The sequence below is a fragment of the Caretta caretta genome, chromosome 27 (genome assembly GCF_965140235.1).
Source record: "Caretta caretta isolate rCarCar2 chromosome 27, rCarCar1.hap1, whole genome shotgun sequence".
NCBI lineage: Eukaryota > Metazoa > Chordata > Testudines > Cheloniidae > Caretta > Caretta caretta.
In genome coordinates this window covers 514,512-534,551 of record NC_134232.1, presented here as the reverse complement: position 1 = coordinate 534,551, position 20,040 = coordinate 514,512, and the positions used below count along the sequence as shown (strand labels likewise).

Below are 20,040 nucleotides of genomic sequence, written 5' to 3'. Positions count from 1 at the left end.
ACAAAGTCAGCTAACCACCAAGGAAGCCCTTAAGAAAAGTGTGGCCTGTTTTGTAATTAAAAGAAAGGTAAGGCTCTACCCTGATTAACATAATACCATGCTAGGTTTCAGAGGAACAGCCGTGTTAGTCTGTATTCGCAAAAAGAAAAGGAGTACTTGTGGCACCTTAGAGACTAACCAATTTATTTGAGCATGAGCTTTCGTGAGCTACTAGCTCACGAAAGCTCATGCTCAAATAAATTGGTTAGTCTCTAAGGTGCCACAAGTACTCCTTTTCTTTTTGATAATACCATGCTGTAGGCCAATTTATTTCTTCACTGTGCAGGTGTTTCCACTGAGAATGTAGAAACTGGATTCCAGACCAGTCTAAAGCTTTTTCCATAATCCACCAGCAAGAGGAGCAACCTTCACAAAGGACATATTCCCTATTAGATAGACTTTAATAATCTCCATATCAGAGGGAAAGGAAAATAAAATCTAGTAGCAGCCTCATTATTGGCTAAGAAATAAAAAGTAGCAGCCCAGGAGGATCTGGGTTTTTTTGTTTTGCTATTTAAAAGACCTCTTTTCTTGGTGGATGCTAGATGTGGAAGAGCCCAAGGTTTCTCTGCAGAAGAGAAGAATGGTCTCTCCTCTCACAGGGGGACTTCTGGACATCTCATCTTACACAGTATACCCCAGCCATTTGGCACATGGCACAAAAACAGCAGGACTAAGCAGCCACTGTGGACAAAGTGTTAAAGGCACAAGAGCTTCATGTCAGCTTCAGGTTTTGTTTTTGTTTTTCTTGAAAAGTTCCCCTGCAGTTTGGCTGCAGGTAGCTGCTATGTTTATTTCCCAAGCAGGTGAGATGCAGTTCCTGTGCAAAGTCACATATGAAAAATTCTGGTTTCCAGTATTGCAAATATCCTAAAAAACTATACCTTTAACATACTTCTGTTACAGGCACTCCACTGCAAACCTTGTGGATTTACACACAGGAAATCTATCAGATTTCCATCCCAAGTAGTATCTCCTCTAAGATGGGAACCAGTGGAGCTCAGTAAATGGAACACACTTCTTTCGCAGGGAGGGACATTCAGCAAAAAATAAGCAGCACCAGGTAGTGTGAATAAAAGCACCATTACTTTGCGAGTCACTGATCTTTTCCAGCAGGCTTTTACTTCACTGGCTCTCTTCTCAGCACTCACAGGAGCAGTATCCTCTGCTTGTACATGAGGAGATGCACCTGTCCTAGGCATCCTCACAGCACTGTACAGTTTAGGCTATTCCTACCCTGGTGAACATCTGCATGCAGGAGCTGCTCCAACCAGTGGTAGGAATGTATTTTCTAGGACTGAATGGCACTTGGCATGCACTCCCTTTTCCCTTCCTTTGCACAGTGTCCAGGTCACAAGTTTGCAGATGAGCAAAGGCCTGTGTAGAGTCCATCTGTGAGAAGCTGCTCACTACATATTTGGTTCCATGAGGACATCCGCTTGCAATTGTTGCTGGTATTTCTGCCGGCGTTCACAGCGGGGGCAAGATTTCATGCTGTCTTGGCAGCACCTGTGGAAGACAGTTTTACAATCTCTGCATCTACAAGAAAAGCAAAATCAAAATCATCTCTTCAGCAACACCTCGATCACTGGGCCTAGGGCTGAGAATACAGATTCCTCACATCGTGAGAGTGTAACTTGAGAGTTTATTTCTATTTCCTCAGATTCTACATAACTCCCACCCCATCCATACAAATGCTCTGACAATGATTCGATTTATCCATCACCAGCCAGCAGCATAAATATTAACATACAAATAAACTAACTCAGCCAGCCAGCAGCAAAAATCAGTCAAAGAAATGGAGACAATTTACCTCCATCAACCACCAAGTACAGCTGGAAAAGCCAGAGGAGAGCCTTGTGCCCCCATGTCAGTTCAGGGTCAGCTGTCTGCAGTCAGCTGTTGGAACATTATTTACTGTTTCCAGATAAAAGAGAATTAGGGGAAACACTACGAAAGAAGAGGGTTTTGCATGCCCCTAAGTGTCACAGCAGAAAAAAGCTCTTAAGAAGTGGAATATAAAATGAAAATATTGAAGGTTGAATTGCTAAAATCTTGGTGGGGGGAGGGGGAGGCGATTGTAACTAGCTAATGATGTTGCTGTGCGACAAGAAAAGGTTCATTTTAAAATGCAAGTCAGCACAGGCCAGGGCACCCAGCAATTTCAGAACGACTGTAAGAACGAAGACTCTGCCTCTACTCCCTGCATCAAGGGCCCAGCCATGACCTCCCCCAACATCCTCCTTGCCCCATTGTGGGACCAGACCGTGCTCATATCTGACAGAGCAGGAAGTGCTGCCAGACAGCTAGAGGCAGACATTGCTAGGGAGGAGACACTACAAGTGTCTGCAGGCACCCTCGAGATGGGCAGAAGGGGATGCCTTGGGAAGGAAAAGCCTTCTGATTTCTGTGACTGAGCAGAAAACACAAACTCGGTTTTGATTTCGTTAAGCTGCGGGGATGGCGGAAGCCAGATTAGCTAGGCGGTGATCGTGGAAGGCTCATTGCATAGGCACGAATACTCCCGGGAGGCATCCCTCTTCTGTGGCAGAGCCTGCAATGAGCGTGGAATGTAAAGAGCAGCAAATTACACATTGCATCAAGCTATTCAGAACAGGCTTTGTAGTAAAGTCTGGTTAACTGGTTATGCTGGGCAGAGTGAGGGAAAGTTCAGGGACTGCAGGTGCTACAGGAAGTGCTGCATTGCTTGTTTTCCCCCATCTAATCCACTTACATGTCCAAATCTTGCTTGCTGAAAGGGCAAACTCAGGCAACCCAAGCTAGATTTAAATGACACCAATTCTGGTGAAATGCAAACGTCTCACACACAACAGATATACTTGAGACGAGCACTCTGATGCTGTAAATCTGGGGCTGCTCGGTATACAATAGACACATGACGCAAGTTCCACACACCAAAGAAACAACAGGCGGCCCAGGTGTTGAGAGCAGAGGGTAAATCCAAAGGAAGTGGAGAAAAACAGCGTTTGCACTGATGTTAACAAAGTGGGGAAGCCACAAAAACACATAGCACTGTTCTTGTCTGAAAGAGCTAGGGCAAAACTCTGCTCTGGGTCATGCTGGTGTACATCCAGAGTAATTCCACTGGCTTCTATGGATTCATACCTGCGTAATTCACAAGAATTGGACCTTTAAGTATAGTACAGTGGATTGTGGAGTCCCATTACTAAAGGATGAAAGCTCCCCGATACAGCAGGCACCTGCTGAGAAGCTGCACGAGTGCTGTGCAATTTTGTAGCCCCACAGCCCATTGCTCGCAGTGCAGATTTACACTGCGTGGCCAATATGCCACTTTTCAACCACCCCCACCCCATGGGGTCCCAGAACCCAGGCTCCAGACCGAGCCTGAACATCCACACAGCAATCTTACAGCCCTACAGCCCGAGCCCCACAAGCCCAAGTCAGCTGGTGTGGGCCAGCCGTGGGTGTTTAATTGCAGTGTAGAAATACCCAGTGGGGCTGGAATTTCATCCAGAGTGTTTGTGAATGAGTTGTTGCCAAAAGGAAATGACTGCACCCTCCACCTGCCAGGAGAATGGTTTCAGGAAATGTCTGCCGCTCATGTGAAAATGACAATGTTGCTCACACATTGTTAGGAGGCATTTCAGACATATCCTGCAGTGAATCATATACAACATGACCCCGGCAGCCAGCTGTTACACATGGCAAAGAGCAACAGCAGCCTGCTTCAATGGGATGAGGTTAACAGTCTTAGATCACAGTCAACAGGATATGCCGCTCTCATCCCAGGGCTGGCAGGGTGGCGCACCTCCTCCTGGACGCCTGGGACCAACATGTTCTGGTTGTGGGTCTGGCTTAGTCAGAAGATATGGGGGGGAAAGTCAGCTGGGGCTCTCATGTTAGATACTGAATGTGGAGCAATCCCTGCCCTCGGCTGAAGGGGCAGATATCACAAGCCATTCTGCTAAGCACATCCAGACCGGAGATACTCCTTAGTCCTGATGTGGTAGGCCCACATGGTCCCACAAATCTCTTGTAGAGCTTCTGGACTGGCTACTAGGCTTGGTATAGTAGTACACGAATTGCCAGAGCGTATCAACGGCCGGACTAGTGTCCCATCTCCAAAAGCCACCTGCCCCAGCTGCTTAGGAGGAAGGCACAAGAAACCCTGCACTGGACAATTACAGAATAACCTGCCCGTGGGGGAAAACCTCTCCCCATAGTAGTACACGAATTGCCAGAGCGTATCAACGGCCGGACTAGTGTCCCATCTCCAAAAGCCACCTGCCCCAGCTGCTTATGAGGAAGGCACAAGAAACCCTGCACTGGACAATTACAGAATAACCTGCCTGTGGGGGAAAACCTCTCCCCCTGGTCCTGGATAGTTAGTGGTTGGATCAGGCCTCGAAGGAGGGTAGGTATACTTTAATAAACATGAAATGCTAGCTAACAGAGCTGCAGACATGCACTGTTAATGTAAGTGTATCCTTTTCCGAAACCTGCTCAGGTGATATCCAGTGGCACTGAGTCCCACGGGCTAGTTACGCACAGTGTAAACAAATGCTTCTTTTGTTGTAGGAAAGAGTAAATAGGAGTATGCTGTCTCCCGTCTCGGCTCCAGTCAGGATTTTGTCCCCTCAGCCATCTCTGCTCTCAACAATTTCACTCTCTCTTCACACGGAGGGATAGCTCAGTGGTTTGAGCGTTGGCCTGCTAAACCCAGGGTTGAGAGTTCAATCCTTGAGGGGGCCATTTAGGGATCTGGGGCAAAAAAAATTGGGGATTGGTCCTGCTTTGAGTGGAGGGTTGGACTAGATGACCTCCTGAGGTCCCTTCCAATCTGATATTCTTTGATTTCCAGACCACTAACTATTTTCTTTGTCCATTTACTAGACCATCAGTCTTTTCACACTCACCATTTGGAAATCTCTCTGGGCCTTGAATCCCCTGTCTCTGAGCTCCTATTCCTGCTATCACTGGTTTTAACTATAGAATTGGGTGACCGGAACTGAACACAGTGTCCCTGGCGAGGGTGTCCCACCAATTTATACAAAGACATTCCAATCTTTGCAGTATTATTTTTGAGCCCATTTGTAACCCTCAAAAGTGCATCAATGGAATAACTCATGCTTAAATTTAAGCATGTGTTTAAGTGGATCAGGGCCAGAGCCCTGCACAGCACCTTGCAGGATTGAACCCCCTGTCTGGGAATTTAGGGCACTGACTCCTTTATAGCTCCCTGTGCACCCTGGAGCTCAGTCCACGGAGTCTCTTGCAGGTTTCAATCCTGCTGACAGAGTTAGCACATTTATTTTGCAACTCGCTCTGGAAATTCTCTCTCAACCATCCTGATTCTACCTCCTACCATTTCTATTAGCTTCTCTACGGCTGCACTGCCTTTTTCTGAAGGACACCTGTTTGAGTCAAATAACTTCTGGACTCACTGAAGCCAATGGGAGCTGCTGGGTGCTCAGCACTTTTGACAGCCACACCACTTGTTTAGGAGCCTAGGTGTGGCCTCAGGAGCCCAACACTAGGCCTGTGTGCTCAGCACAGGCAACAGGCAGCTGTCTAGTCACCATCTTCTTTCCCAACACACCCAGGAGAGGACAGGATGGCCCAGTACTTCAGGGACTAGCCTAGGACTTAGGTGACCTGTGTTCACGTCCCTGCTCCACCACAGCCTCCTTGGGTGAGTCCCTTTGGGCTTGTCTACACTTGAAAGGCTGCAGTGTAAACATGACCTGTGCCAACAGAAAGGGTTTTCCCACCGCCATAGTTACTCCACATCCTGAGAGGCAGTAACTAGGTCAATGAAATAATTCTTCCATCAGCCTAATGCTGTCTATACTGGGGTTAGGTCGGCTTAACTATGCCACTGGGGTGTGGATTTTTCAAACCCATGAGTGACGTAGCTCAGTTGACCTAACTTTTTAGCCTCAGTCTCAGTTCCCCGCCTGTAAAATAGAGATAATAGCCCTGCCCTGCCTCCCAAGGGTATGTGAGGGTACATCAATTAAAGATTACGAAGCCCTCAGATACTACAGTTTTGGGGACCAGAAAAGTATCTAAGATAGACAGACAGGCTACATCAAAACCTGCTTCTCATCAAATCTCTGAACAGATCGATTCTGCAGCCTTCCCTTGCAGGAGGAAGAGTTGACAAAGCCAGTCAGGAGTTTCCTGGGCCTTCCACACTAAACGTCCCATGACAGGAAGTTACAATGGAAAGCTTCACTCACCGGGTGGTTGTGTCGAACTCAAAGGGGAAAATGATGCTGCTGTTGTTACACATCTGACAGATGAAACCCCGTTGGGTACAGAGGTCACAGTTATAGACATGGTGGGAAGCAAACTGGATCAGAGATTGCAGGTACACTTCAAATATGCCATCGGCTATCTGCAGAACAGAGAAAACTTAAAATAACATTGGGGAAGTCTGTCTGTGTGGGTTCTTGCTGTGCAGCTTCTTTGTGCAACCTCGAGCTACTCCTGCACACACACTCGTGGTGGTTAGTGCTGTCTGAAAATATGGCCACGCTCGGAAAGTGACTAATACTGTGACTGCTTCCAGCCATACCAGGTCTGGTGGAGTCCAGAGCACATCTGCTCAATTTGCAAGTGAAAAGGTGTTTTACTAACTGCCAGGCCTGCAAATTCAGCTAGGAGCAGAGTCAAACGAAGGCTTTGTCTACACTAGTACTTTTGTCGGCAAAACTGGTGCTGGCCAGGGGTGTGAAAACACCCGCCCCCCCCCATGACATAAATTTCACTGACGAAAGTGCTGGTGTGGACAGCGTGGTGTCGGCAGGAGAGGCTCTCCTACCGATATAGCTAACGTTGCTTGTTGGGCGGGGTTTAATTCTCTCTCCTGCTGGCAAAGCGTCTACACAGGAGATCTTACAGCTGTAGCAGTCCAGCTGTGCCGCTGTAAGATCCGTAGTGCAGACGTAGTCTGAGTTTTCTCTGGTATGCATCTCTCCTTTTCCCAAGACTGCTCTGGTCTGGGGATGTGCAGAGATCCGTTCTGTCACCTCTCCTGTTCTATACGTATGTGAGGATGCTGGGGGAGATTGTGACACGGGCTGCATACAACTGATATGTGGATTCCAAAACACCTTTTCATTGTACTCCCACGGTGCAGTGTCTTTACTCTCTCCGTGAGAAATGCACTCCTGTGCAGAGGGAGTCCCACTTCAGCTGTGAGTCGAGGCAGAAGTGGGATTTAACTGCTGCAGAGCAGTGCGCTGGCTGAACTGCACCCCTAGCACCTTGCTGGGATAAGGATTTGGATGTGGGGAACCTCAGTGGAGACAAGACGGAGGTGGTGCTGGTGGGCAGAGACACATCTGGAAGGTATGGGCAGGGGTGGCGTTTGGCCCAGAGAACAAGGCACTTGCCCTCTGCCCAAGAAGTTACATTTAAGGGTAGTTTTGGGTCCCTGATTGGTTCTCTGGCCTCCGGTGCCGTCAGCGGTCAAGAGCATTTGAGCCTGGGAAGGTGACTCTCCATTTCTCTGACAACAGGCAGGTCGCCAGAGGAGATTCCGGCTGTGCTCTCTGAGGAGCTTGTCTTTTAGTGCAAGATGTAGCTGTGCGAGTCACAGGCATCACTACCCCAAGAGCTGTACTGCCTCTTTTTTGGCTCTGGATGCAATTCCAGCTGCTGACTCAGATCGATACAGATTTATCTAGTTTGGTTCCTGGCTACCAAGCAGACTCCCTCTCTTGCTGTCTGTCCCATGGCATGCATCATCTTTTAGGTGCTTTTGCTACAGTCCCAAGATTTGACCATAGAAATAATGGAGGTTGAATCCCAGCATCTGTTGGGATGCAGGGCACAGCAAAGGGCCAGTTTTGAAATGAGAAGGTCCGGCTGGTGACTTAGCCCCAGAGGCTGTAGCAGGGCCTCTCACATTCACACAGACACCTACCATCACTGATTGCAGTTGTGGTGGAAGAAACGTGTTATGGTTTGAGTCCTTTGCACCTTAGAGAATCCTCATCCCTCCTTGCATTTTGCCCATGAATTCCCCAGATATGGTCAAGTCAGGGCTGCAGCCAGGGCATTCCAAATGGAGGGTCCCAAACTCTGGAACTTTCTCCTCACTTTTTGGGCTGACAGACCCAGTGTCTGTTGCCCGTCAGGGCATGCTCTGAAGCCTATCCATCCTTTATTTGTATGGGAGAGGTGGGAAAAGTGCAGGGTTTGGTTTGAGGTTGGGTGTATGTGGTGGGGTATCTGCCCACATGGCTTGGAAGGGGTTAAGGTGGCTAGGCAGGCCAATTAACTCCCCTGGGTGCACCTGGAGGAGGAGTCAGCGAGCTGGCCACGCATTAGGAGCAGGCTGAGCTATGCAGAACAGGCAGGGCCAGCATATAGCCATGTAGCTGGCTGCAGGCAGCGGGCTGCAGTCACTCCCTGAGTGGAGGGAGTCAAGAAGCTGGTAGCTCTAGAGAGGGGGAAGCCAGTAGAGTAGGAAGAAGCCCAGGGAAACAGCCGTGAGGACTAAGGAGATATAGGCCATGGCTGCGTGTTCTAGGGTGCCTAGGCTGGAGCCCAGTGTAGAGGGTGGGCCTGGGTTCCCCTACCAGCCCCCGGATAGTGGCACAGGCGTTGGAGATGCCACCCTGACAGCAGGGTCTGGAAGGCCTTTGGATTCCTTGGAAGGGGAGGATTTTTGTGACCAGGCTGGAGGGCCAAGCCACGAAGAGGAAGCTGTTGGTCCAGCAGTGACTGGGGTAGCAGGACAAGACAAGACAGGGGAAGACGCTGCCGGAGGGAGTGCGCATGCTGGTGGAGCTAATCCCCAGGATGGCCAGCAGGAGGCACTGCAAGCAGGGAGTGAACCCTGCGACTGTGTAATTTATAGGTTAACCCTGGATCAACATTACATGCAACTAGAGCTCAGGTTAGGTCGGGGTGGGAAAACTTTTTGGCCTGAGGGCCACATCGGGGTGCAAAACTGTATGGAGGGCCGGGTAGGGAAGGCTGTGCCTCCCCAAACAGCCTGGCCCCTGCCCCCAATCCGCCCCTTTCAACTTCCCACCCCCCTAAAAGCCCCTGACCCATCCAACCCCCCTGCTCCTTGTCCCCTGACCACCCCCTTCCAGGACCCCTGCCCCTAACAACCCCCCGGGACCCCACCTCCATCTAACCCCCCTGTTCCCTGTCCCCTGACTGCCCCCCCCCAACCTCTGCCCTATCCAACAGCCCCCTGCTCCCATCCCCTGACCGCCCCCCCGAACCTCCACCCCAACCCCTGACTGCCCCCCGGGACTCCCTGCCCCTTATCCAACCCCGCGGCCCTGGCCCCCTTACCATGCCGCTCAGAGCAGCATGTCTGGCCACCGCACCGCCCGGCTGGAGCCAGACACTGCCCTGCATGAGCGCACAGCCCCGCCACCCAGAGTGCTGCCCGCACGCCGGCATGACTACGGGGGAGGGGGGACAGCAGGGGAAGGGGCCGGGGGCTAGCCTCCCGGGCCAGGAGCTCAGGCATGACGGTCCCGTGGGCCGCATGTGGCCTGTGGGCCGTAGTTTGTCCACCTCTGGGTTAGGTGCATATTAATAAGGCTGTGAGTCTGTCACAGAAGTCACAGATTCTGTGACTTTCCAGGACCTCCCTGACTTCTGCAGCGGCCAGCGCAGTAGACCCCAGGGCCGCAGGACCCCCCCCTGTCCCCCCCCCCACAGAGCACCTAAGTTTTAGTCAGGGATATTTCTATAGTACAAAATTGCCTGTGACCTGTCCATGACTTTTACTAAAAATTGGCATGACTAAATCCTAGCCTTACATATTATATACAGAACTGACCACCATACGCCTGTACCCTATCTACAGGCACAGAGTCACATAGTGAGAGAGAGAGATGCTGAGCAAAGGAAATACAGGTACAATGTGAGTTGTTTGATCCTTTATAAGTAGCAAAAACTGTCAGTTTCAGCTTCCTTTCCATGCAGAGAAACCAAAACATTTTCACCAGTGACACAGTAAAAAAATAAGTCAAAGCTCCTACCTGTCTCAGATCAGCGACACTGTATTTATGGGGTGATTCCAAGAGATAGTCCCGATAACCCAGTCTTCAAACAAACACAAAACAAGAAGTGTCAGACATGTTTTACCAGGGCCGTAACAGACTTCGAGACGGACATGAAACAGATGACGTCGACTCTGAAGAAAACTACTGCAAATCTGCCTTCACTAGTACTGATCACAGATTTTGTTCCCATTACCTCTACATTAAAAACGGTTTGAGAGATGGTCAGAGAGTACTTTTATTATATAATTTTACCTAGCTATTTCCTCTCAGGAGATTGCTTTGGTTCAGGATGGTATTTTCTTATCATGATTTCCTTCCCCACATCTCTTAACACATGGGCCCAGAAACTGATGTATAACAACTCTTAACAGCAGATGGAAACAGGGAAAAACCACAAAGCCCTTCCAGCACCACTCTACCACAGAACAAGCTGGCTCAGAGAGCTCTGCTCAAAACTTGCTGAGTCACAAGAACAAAAGCTACAAGAACTTCCCATTAAATTCCAAAAGGAGAAGTCAGAGGACAACAGTCCCAAGGACCCCAGCACAAACCAGGGGGATTTCTGGGTGAGTGAGAATTGGAGAAACTCAGTTAACCGGTGAGAAATGACCATTCTCGGATATCCAACAGCCTGGGACCTCCCGACCTGCCATAGCTGTGATCAGGAGCGGCCTTGCTCTTGACGCCGCTAGGCAGAACTGGGAGGAGGGCTATTGGCATAGCACTCAGTGAGGGTCCCTTTCCTTTGGAGCAGTCTGCTCCCAGTGAGTCAGCATGGCTCCCGTCTATTGTCCTTTGGGATCACTGGAAAGCCCATCGCTTTGGGTTGGCATTGGCAAAGGCTTGAGGGAGTGTTGCCAGTCACAACCATCCAAAAGTCATGGTTCAGGCTGCTTAAAATCATCAGCTTGGTTTAAAAATCAGGAGATTAAAAAAAAATAATTTGGGATCTTTTTAATTTGCCTTCTAGTTCAAGTGTTTCAGGGTCACGTTTTCCAGCTTTTCTCCTCCACCAGGTGGGCTAGAAACTTTAAACAATAAAGCTGAGATACTCATGTAATCTCAGGATTCCAAGGGCCGGGGCTTTAAGGAAAATGCCAACTCTGATGAGATGTGATCAGATTGCCAGAGGTGACAAACACCAAGGGTGGGCCTGCTGTCTAGCAGGAAAGTGCACAGAGGGCTTCTAAGCTGCACTGGTCTCAGGACTGGGGAACAGATGGGGTGTGTGGAGGGGAGGGGAGGGAAGGGAAGGTGCCGCTCTGTTTCATTTTTACTTTGCATCTCCTGCCAAGTAGCTTCAGCTGTTCTCTGCTTCTACAGATTCAACTCATCCTCTCCACGTGAGCATAAAGGTTTTTGTTCACCCATTTCAGACTGAGTAAGGGTTGATTGCGGATTTGATTCAGGCATTTTTTAAATGTACGGTCAAGGGTGCCCAGAGCTTTGGATGGGGGCTGAGTTTGCATACGACACAAACCCTATATGGCAGGCCCCATCTCCAGGACAGCCACAGGGGGAGTACGAAGAAGCAAAAGCTGGTAGAGAACAATGCACAGGGCCCTATCTAATGTAGGCAGGAGCACCGGGTAAGCCAAGGTGTTAAAGGTATGTATGGACCCACAGCTTTCTGTCTCATTCAATTCAAGAAGGGAGGTGATTTCTGACACACTGTTTTGATGAAATGGGCCTGGCTGGGAGGCGGAGAGTGGCTAGCAGGACAATGGCTAGCATTTACCAGCACTTCATGCTTTTCAAGGACTATAAAGGCATTAGAAAATCCTCCCGAACTCCCATGATGTGGGTAAATATCATCTCCATTTTATAAGGGAATAAGGGAGAGGATAAGTGACTTGCTCAAATCACACAGTCAGGCAGGTGGTAGAGTCAGGATTAAAACCCAGCAGGTTCTAGCTCCCATGAGTTCCTTTAGTTCAGTCTCCTCCAGAGAGTTACTGAGCTCCAGAACTAGAAAGACCCTCTCCTTGGACCCAGGGCTGGATCGTTAGGTGCTATGGACTATCTAACACCTCATGTCCTTTGCAGATCAACCTGAAGATCTGCACTGAAGGTGCTGGCAATTTGGGGTTCAGGATTGATCGCTGCCTTGCCATAAGGTTAGGATGCCGGGGAATTCTTAGAGAGGGTCCTCACCGTTTGCTCAGCTCCTTCAGGGCCCCACTGCGACACATTATAAGGTAATCACCAAGTAGTTTCAGCTGTTCTCTGCTTCTACAGATTCGACTCATCCTCTCCACGTGAGCATACAGGCTTTCATTCACCAATTTCAGATTGATTAAAGGTTGAATGCGGATTTGATTCAGAAATTTTAAAGCTTGTCGAGAAACCTAAAATATAGAAAAAACAAGCATTGATAGGGGCTCAATTCAAAGCACACTGAAATCTATGAAAGGGTTCCCAGTTACTCCAGTGAGTGTCAGATTACTGCCTATCTGCAAAGGAGGTTTAAAAGGAAAACATAGAGGAGGAAGAAACAGTCAGTGACTGGGCACCAAAAGTGCTGATTCATAGATTTTAAGGCCAGAAGGGACCATAAGATTGTTGCACCTTCCACATAACACAGGCCAGAGAATTTCATCATGACTCAAGTACATCTTCCAGAAAGTCATCCAGTCTTGATCTGAAGACTCCAAAAGATGGAGAATCCACCACTCCTGTAGCAGCTTGTTCCAAAGGTTAATCACCCTCCCTGTTAAAAAATGTGTCTTATTTCTAATTTGAATTTATCTGTCTTGAATTTCCCGCCATTGGTTCTTGTTCTGCCTTTCCATGCTACACTGAAGAGCCTTTCAGTGCTTGGTATTTTCTCCCTGTGAAGATACTTTACACAGTGTAATAAATTCATCTCCTGATCTTTTTGAAAATTAAACAGACGGAGCTCCCCAAGTGTTGTACTGTGAGGCATTTTGTCCAGCCCTCAAATTATTTTTGCAGTTTTTTTCTGCACCCTCTTCAATTTTTCAACATCCTTTTTCAAGCATGGATGCCAAAAGTGCACACAATATTCCAGTACTGGTCTCACCAATGCCACCTTTTGCTTCTACTCACTACTGCCCCGTTTTTACCTCCCAGGATTATATCAGCCTTTCTGCGGAGCAGGGGGATGTTTAAAGAATTGGGTATCCCCTGCCTGGACCATCCATAGACTTACTGCTCTTTTAGTCAAGTCCCAGTTGTGGATAAGGCGCGATGGAATCACAGACTCGTCGTCCTGATGGCAGCTGTCACAGTAATAGAGGCCAGAGAATGCACAAAGTTTGGGTTTCACAAAACTGAGTCCGATCTGTCTGGAGCAACCTGAAAAGAAGAGAGATTGAACAGCGAGAGAGTAACAAACACTCATTCCCCCATTCACTTCTGAAGATGGGTCCAAACAGCACAGACCCTGGGAAGTTTGGCTGTGTATGGAACCACATGTTGCAGAGCACATCTCTAATTATTACAGGGCAGCACAGTGGTTCAGGGCTAAAGAAAGATCAGGAGAAAATGAGAAGATGAAACCAGAAAAAGTAACAAAGGAAAATCCCACAGAGGGAGATTTAAAGAGGGAGCATCCAGAAATAGTGACAATTAATTTGCGAAAGGAAGAGTGCACTTCCCAGTGGATGAGATTTTTTTCTGCTCTATAGTGGGGCAGTTCACACAGTGGGTTATGTATATCCTGTCCAGAAGATGGAGAGAGGAAATCGAAGTTCTATGATGTTTTCCCCAAAGTTTTCCAGCTGACCAAAGCAGTTACAGAAAAAACAAAAATGTGGAAAACTAAACTAAATAAAAACAAATAGTGAGCAGCAAGACCATGAGGAAAATGACTGACTCCAGCTACTGAGGCATGCACACTACTGTAATGAGACTACAACTGGAAAGAGAGAGACGGGGCAGAGTCTCAGGCTATGTCTACAGAGAGCATCTCCTACCAGCAAAGCACTCTCCACACCAGCACTTTTTGTCAGTAAAACTTTTGTCGGTCAGGGGTGTCTTTTTTCACACCCTTGACCAACAAAAGTTTTACTGATGAAAGTGCAGTATACACATAGCCTTAGTCTGGCATGACCAGCTAGGGACAAAGTAAAATCTGCTTAGAGAGAAAACTATTCTCTGGGAAGCTCTGGGGGAAAGCAGACAGGCCACGGGCTCCCAAGGACCTCTCTACTTGAGGTGTGGGCCCCCAATTCGTACTGTTTGCCTTTGCAGCCAGCTCTTCAGCCAGCAGGGGATGGTGTGGGAGAGAGAGGCCCACCAGTCAGGTGTCTCCAGTGTCATCTCTTCCCCCTCCCACACCTTCTCCACCTTCTCGATACAGGCCTAAGAAGCAATCTAACAGGAGTGCCCTGGCATTGTCTTCGCAGGAATCAATGGAGGCTGACATATTAAACAGAATCCATTCAATTTGTATCCAACCAAGTAGCTGCCTGCCGCTGGGCTTGAACATTCTGATGGAGAATGAACCAGATCAGGTGAGGGTGAAACAGTATTAAGGGTCTTGCATCCGCTGAAGTGAGCTGTAGCTCACGAAAGCTTATGCTCAAATAAATTGGTTAGTCTCTAAGGTGCCACAAGTATGCTTTTTCTTTTTACTGCTGAAAATGTGACTTATTTCCATGGACGTGACCAGCTAGTAAAGCGGACGCACAGTCTCCTCTGTGGCTAGATAAAAAAAATGTCCAGGCTCAGCCAGGGATGTAGAAACACTTAAAAGGAGCAGATGGAAACCAAATAAACTGGATTCTTGGACCTCGCTTTCCCCTGTGGGTTCATTCTGGTGAGACCTTTGGTAATGATTTCTTCTTGCTAGTCACATCCCACTGTAAGTGGCTTGTGTGTCAAATGGGGAACAGCTCACTCTCACTAGGGTCAGTGAACATGGGAGCAGAACCTGACTGAGCAGGCTGCTGTGTACAGCTCTCAGCAGGTGGAGAGAAGAGTGTATTGCAAGAAGAGCAAGAGCCATGGACTGTATGTGCAGAGTCTCACGCTACAGTTGGCTGGGAGCCAGGGTCTCTCTCTAAACTCCTATCCTTCTCTTCCCACCTGTGGTAGTACAAATGGGCTACAAGCTGCTCCTGACAGAGAGAAAGTGGCATACAGAAAAGAGAAGCCCCGATGGAAAATCTAGATTCCAAATCAGGCCAGTTTAAAGGGTTATAAAATGACTGAAGACAGAGGAAAGCAAAGCTCAGACAGAGGCTGTTCTACCTGCCAGAGACAGGAAGTTGGGCTGGCATTGCAAAAGACACAGTCTGCGGCTTCCATCTATCAGGAGCAGAATACCCATTATTAGGACAGAAGGAACCGAAGTTTCAGAAATGAATAGACACACCCGAGACAGTTAGAGACTGAGTGGGAAAGATATAAAACGGGAGTTAAAAGAAAGTTCTGAAAAACATGTAGGGCACAGGAAACATTATAGGAGTGACAGAGAAGTCTGAAGGGGATTTTTCAAGTTTAATCAACTTACCATATTAAAGAAAGAGCAAATGCAGCTTTATGTAGAAATCAATGATCGTTATCCTATTAAATCAAAATGACCTTGTATATTAGAAGGTATTTGTTGTTTGTGGTTAAATGAATATTTTACTTAAGAAGGTTGTCACACTTGTAATATAAAACTGTTAAAGTGAAATTATTTGTCACTGGAATATTGATCTTTTAGAAAATGCACTTATTCCTCATGATTTGCCCATGTTTATCCCACAGGTTGTAGCCATGACTTTCAGCTGTGATGCCCCATTAACACAGTCCTCGCCTTTCCGGCAGAGGCTGAAGTAAGTGAGCAAATCAGAGCCAACATGTACCTACCTGCACATATGAAGCTCTGGGAGTCCAGTCCTTTCTCCATGGGGATGGCCACCAGATATTGTAAGAAAAAGCCATTTTCCTTTACAGTGTTTTTCAAGATTGCCTGAGAATTCCCATCCAAATTGCCACCAAGTGTCAGGGCTTCCTCTGCAGTTTCAAGATATGAGGTTAATACTCTACGAACAAGCCCCCTCCATGCTGCGGCGGCATCAGCACTCTCAGCTTGCAGCTTCAAGATGGCTTTAGAGGTTATCACCTTGAAAAACGCAGGCCCACCAAGACTCGTGTCGGGAAGAATGTCTTGGATTGTCTCTATTCCATAGCTGTTGCTTAATGTTTTTTCATCGTTCTTTACTTTAAAGCATTTTAAAGCTTCTAATGACAAGGAAAAAATAAAAGGAGCCCAAGCTTTATCTACATCCATATAAAGAACCGATTCTTTAATGGCATCTAATTCTGGTGCAAGAGAAGACGTCCAATCACAGGCATTTCCAGCTCTGTTGTACTGGAGCAAAGCAGCTGAGTCACCGAGCAACACTCCAATTGTGTGTCCTTCAAGGTCGTCTTCTGGACAGTCAAGCGTCTCCCATTCCTCCTCTTGCTGAGGCCGACACTTGCATCGAGCCTCGTGTATCCTGTCTAGCCAGTCCTCAGCTTCATCTTGGGAAGGCGCTCGTAAGCACAGTTTCTTACCAGAGAACACCAGCTCAAACCGGCCGTCACTGTGAACCAGCCCCTGCGACTCGCATCGCAGCAGAGAGTAATTCTCACTGTAAATCCGCTCTTCGTGGTCCAGGAAGAGGCGGAACTCCAGCGGGGATAACTCACAGAAGAACTCTTTCCAGAGGCCCATTGCTCCCCTCCTCTCCAGATTGCCCAGCTTCAGGAGGCCTCGGAATGGATTGGAAAGACCTTTGAGAGGACAAGGCATTTCCATGAAACCCGGAAGAATATGACAGACAAAGCAGAGAAAAGCTAATAAACAATTCACAGCAGCATGCAAATAAACCGCATAAAAAATATTGAATAGACACAGCTGAATCGGTTTGATAATGGCCTGATTTTCCATTGCCGTGCGCCTTGCATTGACACCAGTGCAAAACGAGTGTGTACAAACTCCCCAATGAGAATTGTAACTCTGTCTGCACTTTGCATTGGTGTCAGTGAATACACACCTGAGCCATGGAGGAGAAAGGCATCCTTAGGGCTTTTCTACACTAGAGAAATTTTCTAAATATTTCCCATCACTGTTAATGTGGGCTCAGCAACACTGGGAGCCCAAACATAGCTGCCACTACTGGCCCCGTTGTTATTAACAGTGTCACCTAAACCTGCTCAGAATTGGTCTGATCAGAATAACGTTGTGTAAACCACTTCTTTCACAATGAGGATTTGCCAGGTAGTTTCTAGAAAGAACAAACTGACTTCCAGCTCTCCACAGTGTATAGGCACCTACAGCAGAAAGGGAGGCTAAAAAAGGGCATCAACTCTTCATTGGGATGACTTTTTATCCCATTTCCCAACTGATCCATTCTTGGTTGGAATGCACATACCGATCTGCCTGCGATGAACAACATGGAAGCCCTTTTGTTCTTGGTCAGGGGATGGCTTGGGCTTCCCAGTCTTTGAAGAGGATAAGAGGGGTTGCTCCAAACCGAGTGCACTGATCAGTTCTGCGGACTGGCCTTCTCTGGCCCCCTCAAGAGAGGACCCATAAGAATCAGTTAGGCCTTTACTGCTCCCTTCTGGAGAAGGCCTGTAGAAATCGTCTTCTGATATCCAGCTCCTTCTTTTCTATTTAAAAAAAGAACTGAAATATTATTGAACTTAGGCCAGGATCCTGTAAACATATCCACGCTTAACTTGACACAGGAGCGGAACCATTAACTGCAGTGGGTCTGCTCACATCTATAAAATGAAGCAGGTACATAAATGCATAAAGGTCAGGGTTTAACTGCCTACAAAATCAAGAATGAGTTACAAAACCTTTTAATGAGTTACAAATGTTTGTAAGCTGCACTAACAGCTCTCTGTATCTAATTACTGGTCAGTTAGTCAGTCCTACCCCAGTGCACGGCCATGACAAGTTCTCTCTCTCTCCTTGGTCAATACAGTTAACTGAACAAGATTCGTCACCAGGAGGTCAGAGTAGGAAGTTTTCAGCACCCTCCGAAACACCCCAAGGGATCCACCATTTAGCCCACCATGATCAAAGAAACCTAATTTTGTAGCTGCCATTTCCACCATCACAAAGCACTTAATGAGACACCATCTACAGCTGGCCATTGCTGCTTCTAAATGAGCAACACTAGGCAACCTTTCCCCCCACCCCATTCCCTGAGTGCTGCGCTGCAGAGCTCTTAAAAGAGGTGTTTGCATTAAGTTTGCATCCAAGCTGAGCTGCTTCTACATACTTGCTCCTCAGTTGAGCTACTTTTCTCGTCTTGTACTTTAGCTTAATCAGGTTGACCATTTCTAGTTGACCTTGTCTTCTCACAACTGCAAGACCAAATACTGCCCTCAGTTAAACCCACGCAGCACAAGTGGCTTTTTGAAGTACAAAAAAATTACACAGATTCCTAGATTCCAAGGCCAAAAGGGACCACTGGATCCTCTAATCTGACCTCCTGCATAACACAGGCTGTAGGATTCCCCAACATAATTTCTGTTTGAACTAGACCAGATCTTTAAAAAAAAAGAGATAAGAACATAAGAAGAACAGAAGAACAGCCCCACTGAGTCAGACCAATAGTCCATCTAGCCCAGTGTCCTGTCTTCTGACAGTGGCCAATGCCAGGTGCTCCATAGGGAATGAACAGAATAGGGAATCATCAAGTGATCTATCCCCTGTCGCCCATTCCCAGCTCCCGGCAAAGAGAGGCTAGGGACACCATCCCTGCCCATCCTGGCTAACAGACATTGATGGACCTATCCTCCATGAACTTATTTAGTTCTTTTTTGAACCCTGTTATAGTCTTGGCCTTCAGAACATCCTCTGGGAAGGAGTTCCACAGGTTGACTGTGCGTTGTTTGAAAAAATAATTCCTACATGCAATCTTGATATAAAAATTCCCAGTGAGGGAGAATCCACCATAACCTTTGGTAAATTCTTCCAATGATTAACCCACCCTGTTCAACATTTACATCTTATTTCCAGTCTGAATTTGTCCAGTTCTCCTTTATCTTCTATTTTGTGGATGCCCTCAAACTGTAGTAGATTAGAGAAGGACAATTTTCATTAACAGAAGCCATGTTTGTTTGTCCCTGTCCTATCATGTTAATCTAGGCATTTGAAAATTCTATTTGTAATCACTGAAAAGCCCAGGATCACTGTTAGCACGTTTTTTAAAGAGGCAGGTAGTTTATTTGCTGCCTTCCAGTATTGTAGGTAAATCTGAGATGCACATTTTGGTCAGCAGCTCTGCTCGCAAGTTCCTTCAGAACTCAAGACTCTACTATGTGGTCCTAGTAATGTGCTGCTCTTTAATTGACTAATTTGTTCCAGCACCTCCTATTGTAATGCCTCTGGCAAAGAGGACTTTTGTTACTGTTAAAAGTGCATGAGAAGGAAAAGGACTCAGCCAAAAAGGGAACGAAAGAGCATGCACTGCTGGTCTGATGTCTGGTCTTCTGAATCTTTATATGAAGTAATAAAACAATATTTTTTGGGGAAAAAGATATACATATTGTTTTCTCATTAACTTTGAACCCATCCTGAAGCAAATTTCTATCAGTATTGTGAAGTGACACCTACCTCTCTTGGAGTTCTGCAAGCAGGTACAGGCACCCTAGAACAATAACCCCAGACACCTGATCCAGACTAGTTTAAGCCTATTCCCTTAGATTAGGCACTTCTCCATTTCATACACAGACTCTTCAGTTCATGATAAGAAATACTGATTATCTCTGAGTTGTTCAACTGGGTGATATCTTCCACCAATTCCTTAGTCACACTTTAACAGCTGTTCTAATGTAATGAGCACTGCTAAATTGTTCCATCTAATTTTCAAGTATTCTTATAATTTGACCATGAGCTAAATCTTACTCACTTATTTCTTTGGGAAAAAAAACTGTCCCTTCTGTTTGGTAAAGGGACAAACCGCAAACACAAGGCAGCCAGCCCCAAGATACACAATGAACAGGAAGATTATGTTTA

The 20,040-nt window shown here is 47.2% G+C and overlaps 1 protein-coding gene across 7 annotated transcripts in view; it reads right to left on the bottom strand.

Annotated features, from left to right (window-relative positions):
* Nucleotides 1-421: 421 nt before the first annotated feature.
* PLEKHM1 (pleckstrin homology and RUN domain containing M1) overlaps nt 422-20,040 on the bottom strand; it is a 52,126-nt gene continuing 32,507 nt past the window's right edge. For 4 of the 7 annotated variants that reach the window (XM_075123620.1, XM_075123619.1, XM_075123624.1 and 1 more), the window contains 7 exons: nt 17,438-17,678; nt 15,885-16,796; nt 13,237-13,382; nt 12,219-12,412; nt 10,041-10,104; nt 6,264-6,421; nt 1,600-3,165 (listed from right to left, as the gene is read on the bottom strand). In XM_075123620.1, coding sequence (XP_074979721.1) covers nt 2,826-3,165; nt 6,264-6,421; nt 10,041-10,104; nt 12,219-12,412; nt 13,237-13,382; nt 15,885-16,796; nt 17,438-17,678 — 2,055 coding nt within the window. In that variant the 3' untranslated portion in view covers nt 1,600-2,825. Of the gene's footprint in view, nt 1,579-1,599; nt 3,166-6,263; nt 6,422-10,040; nt 10,105-12,218; nt 12,413-13,236; nt 13,383-15,884; nt 16,797-17,437; nt 17,679-20,040 lie in introns of those variants that run through there. The other 3 variants (XM_048830466.2, XM_075123622.1, XM_075123623.1) reach the window with 3 other exon arrangements.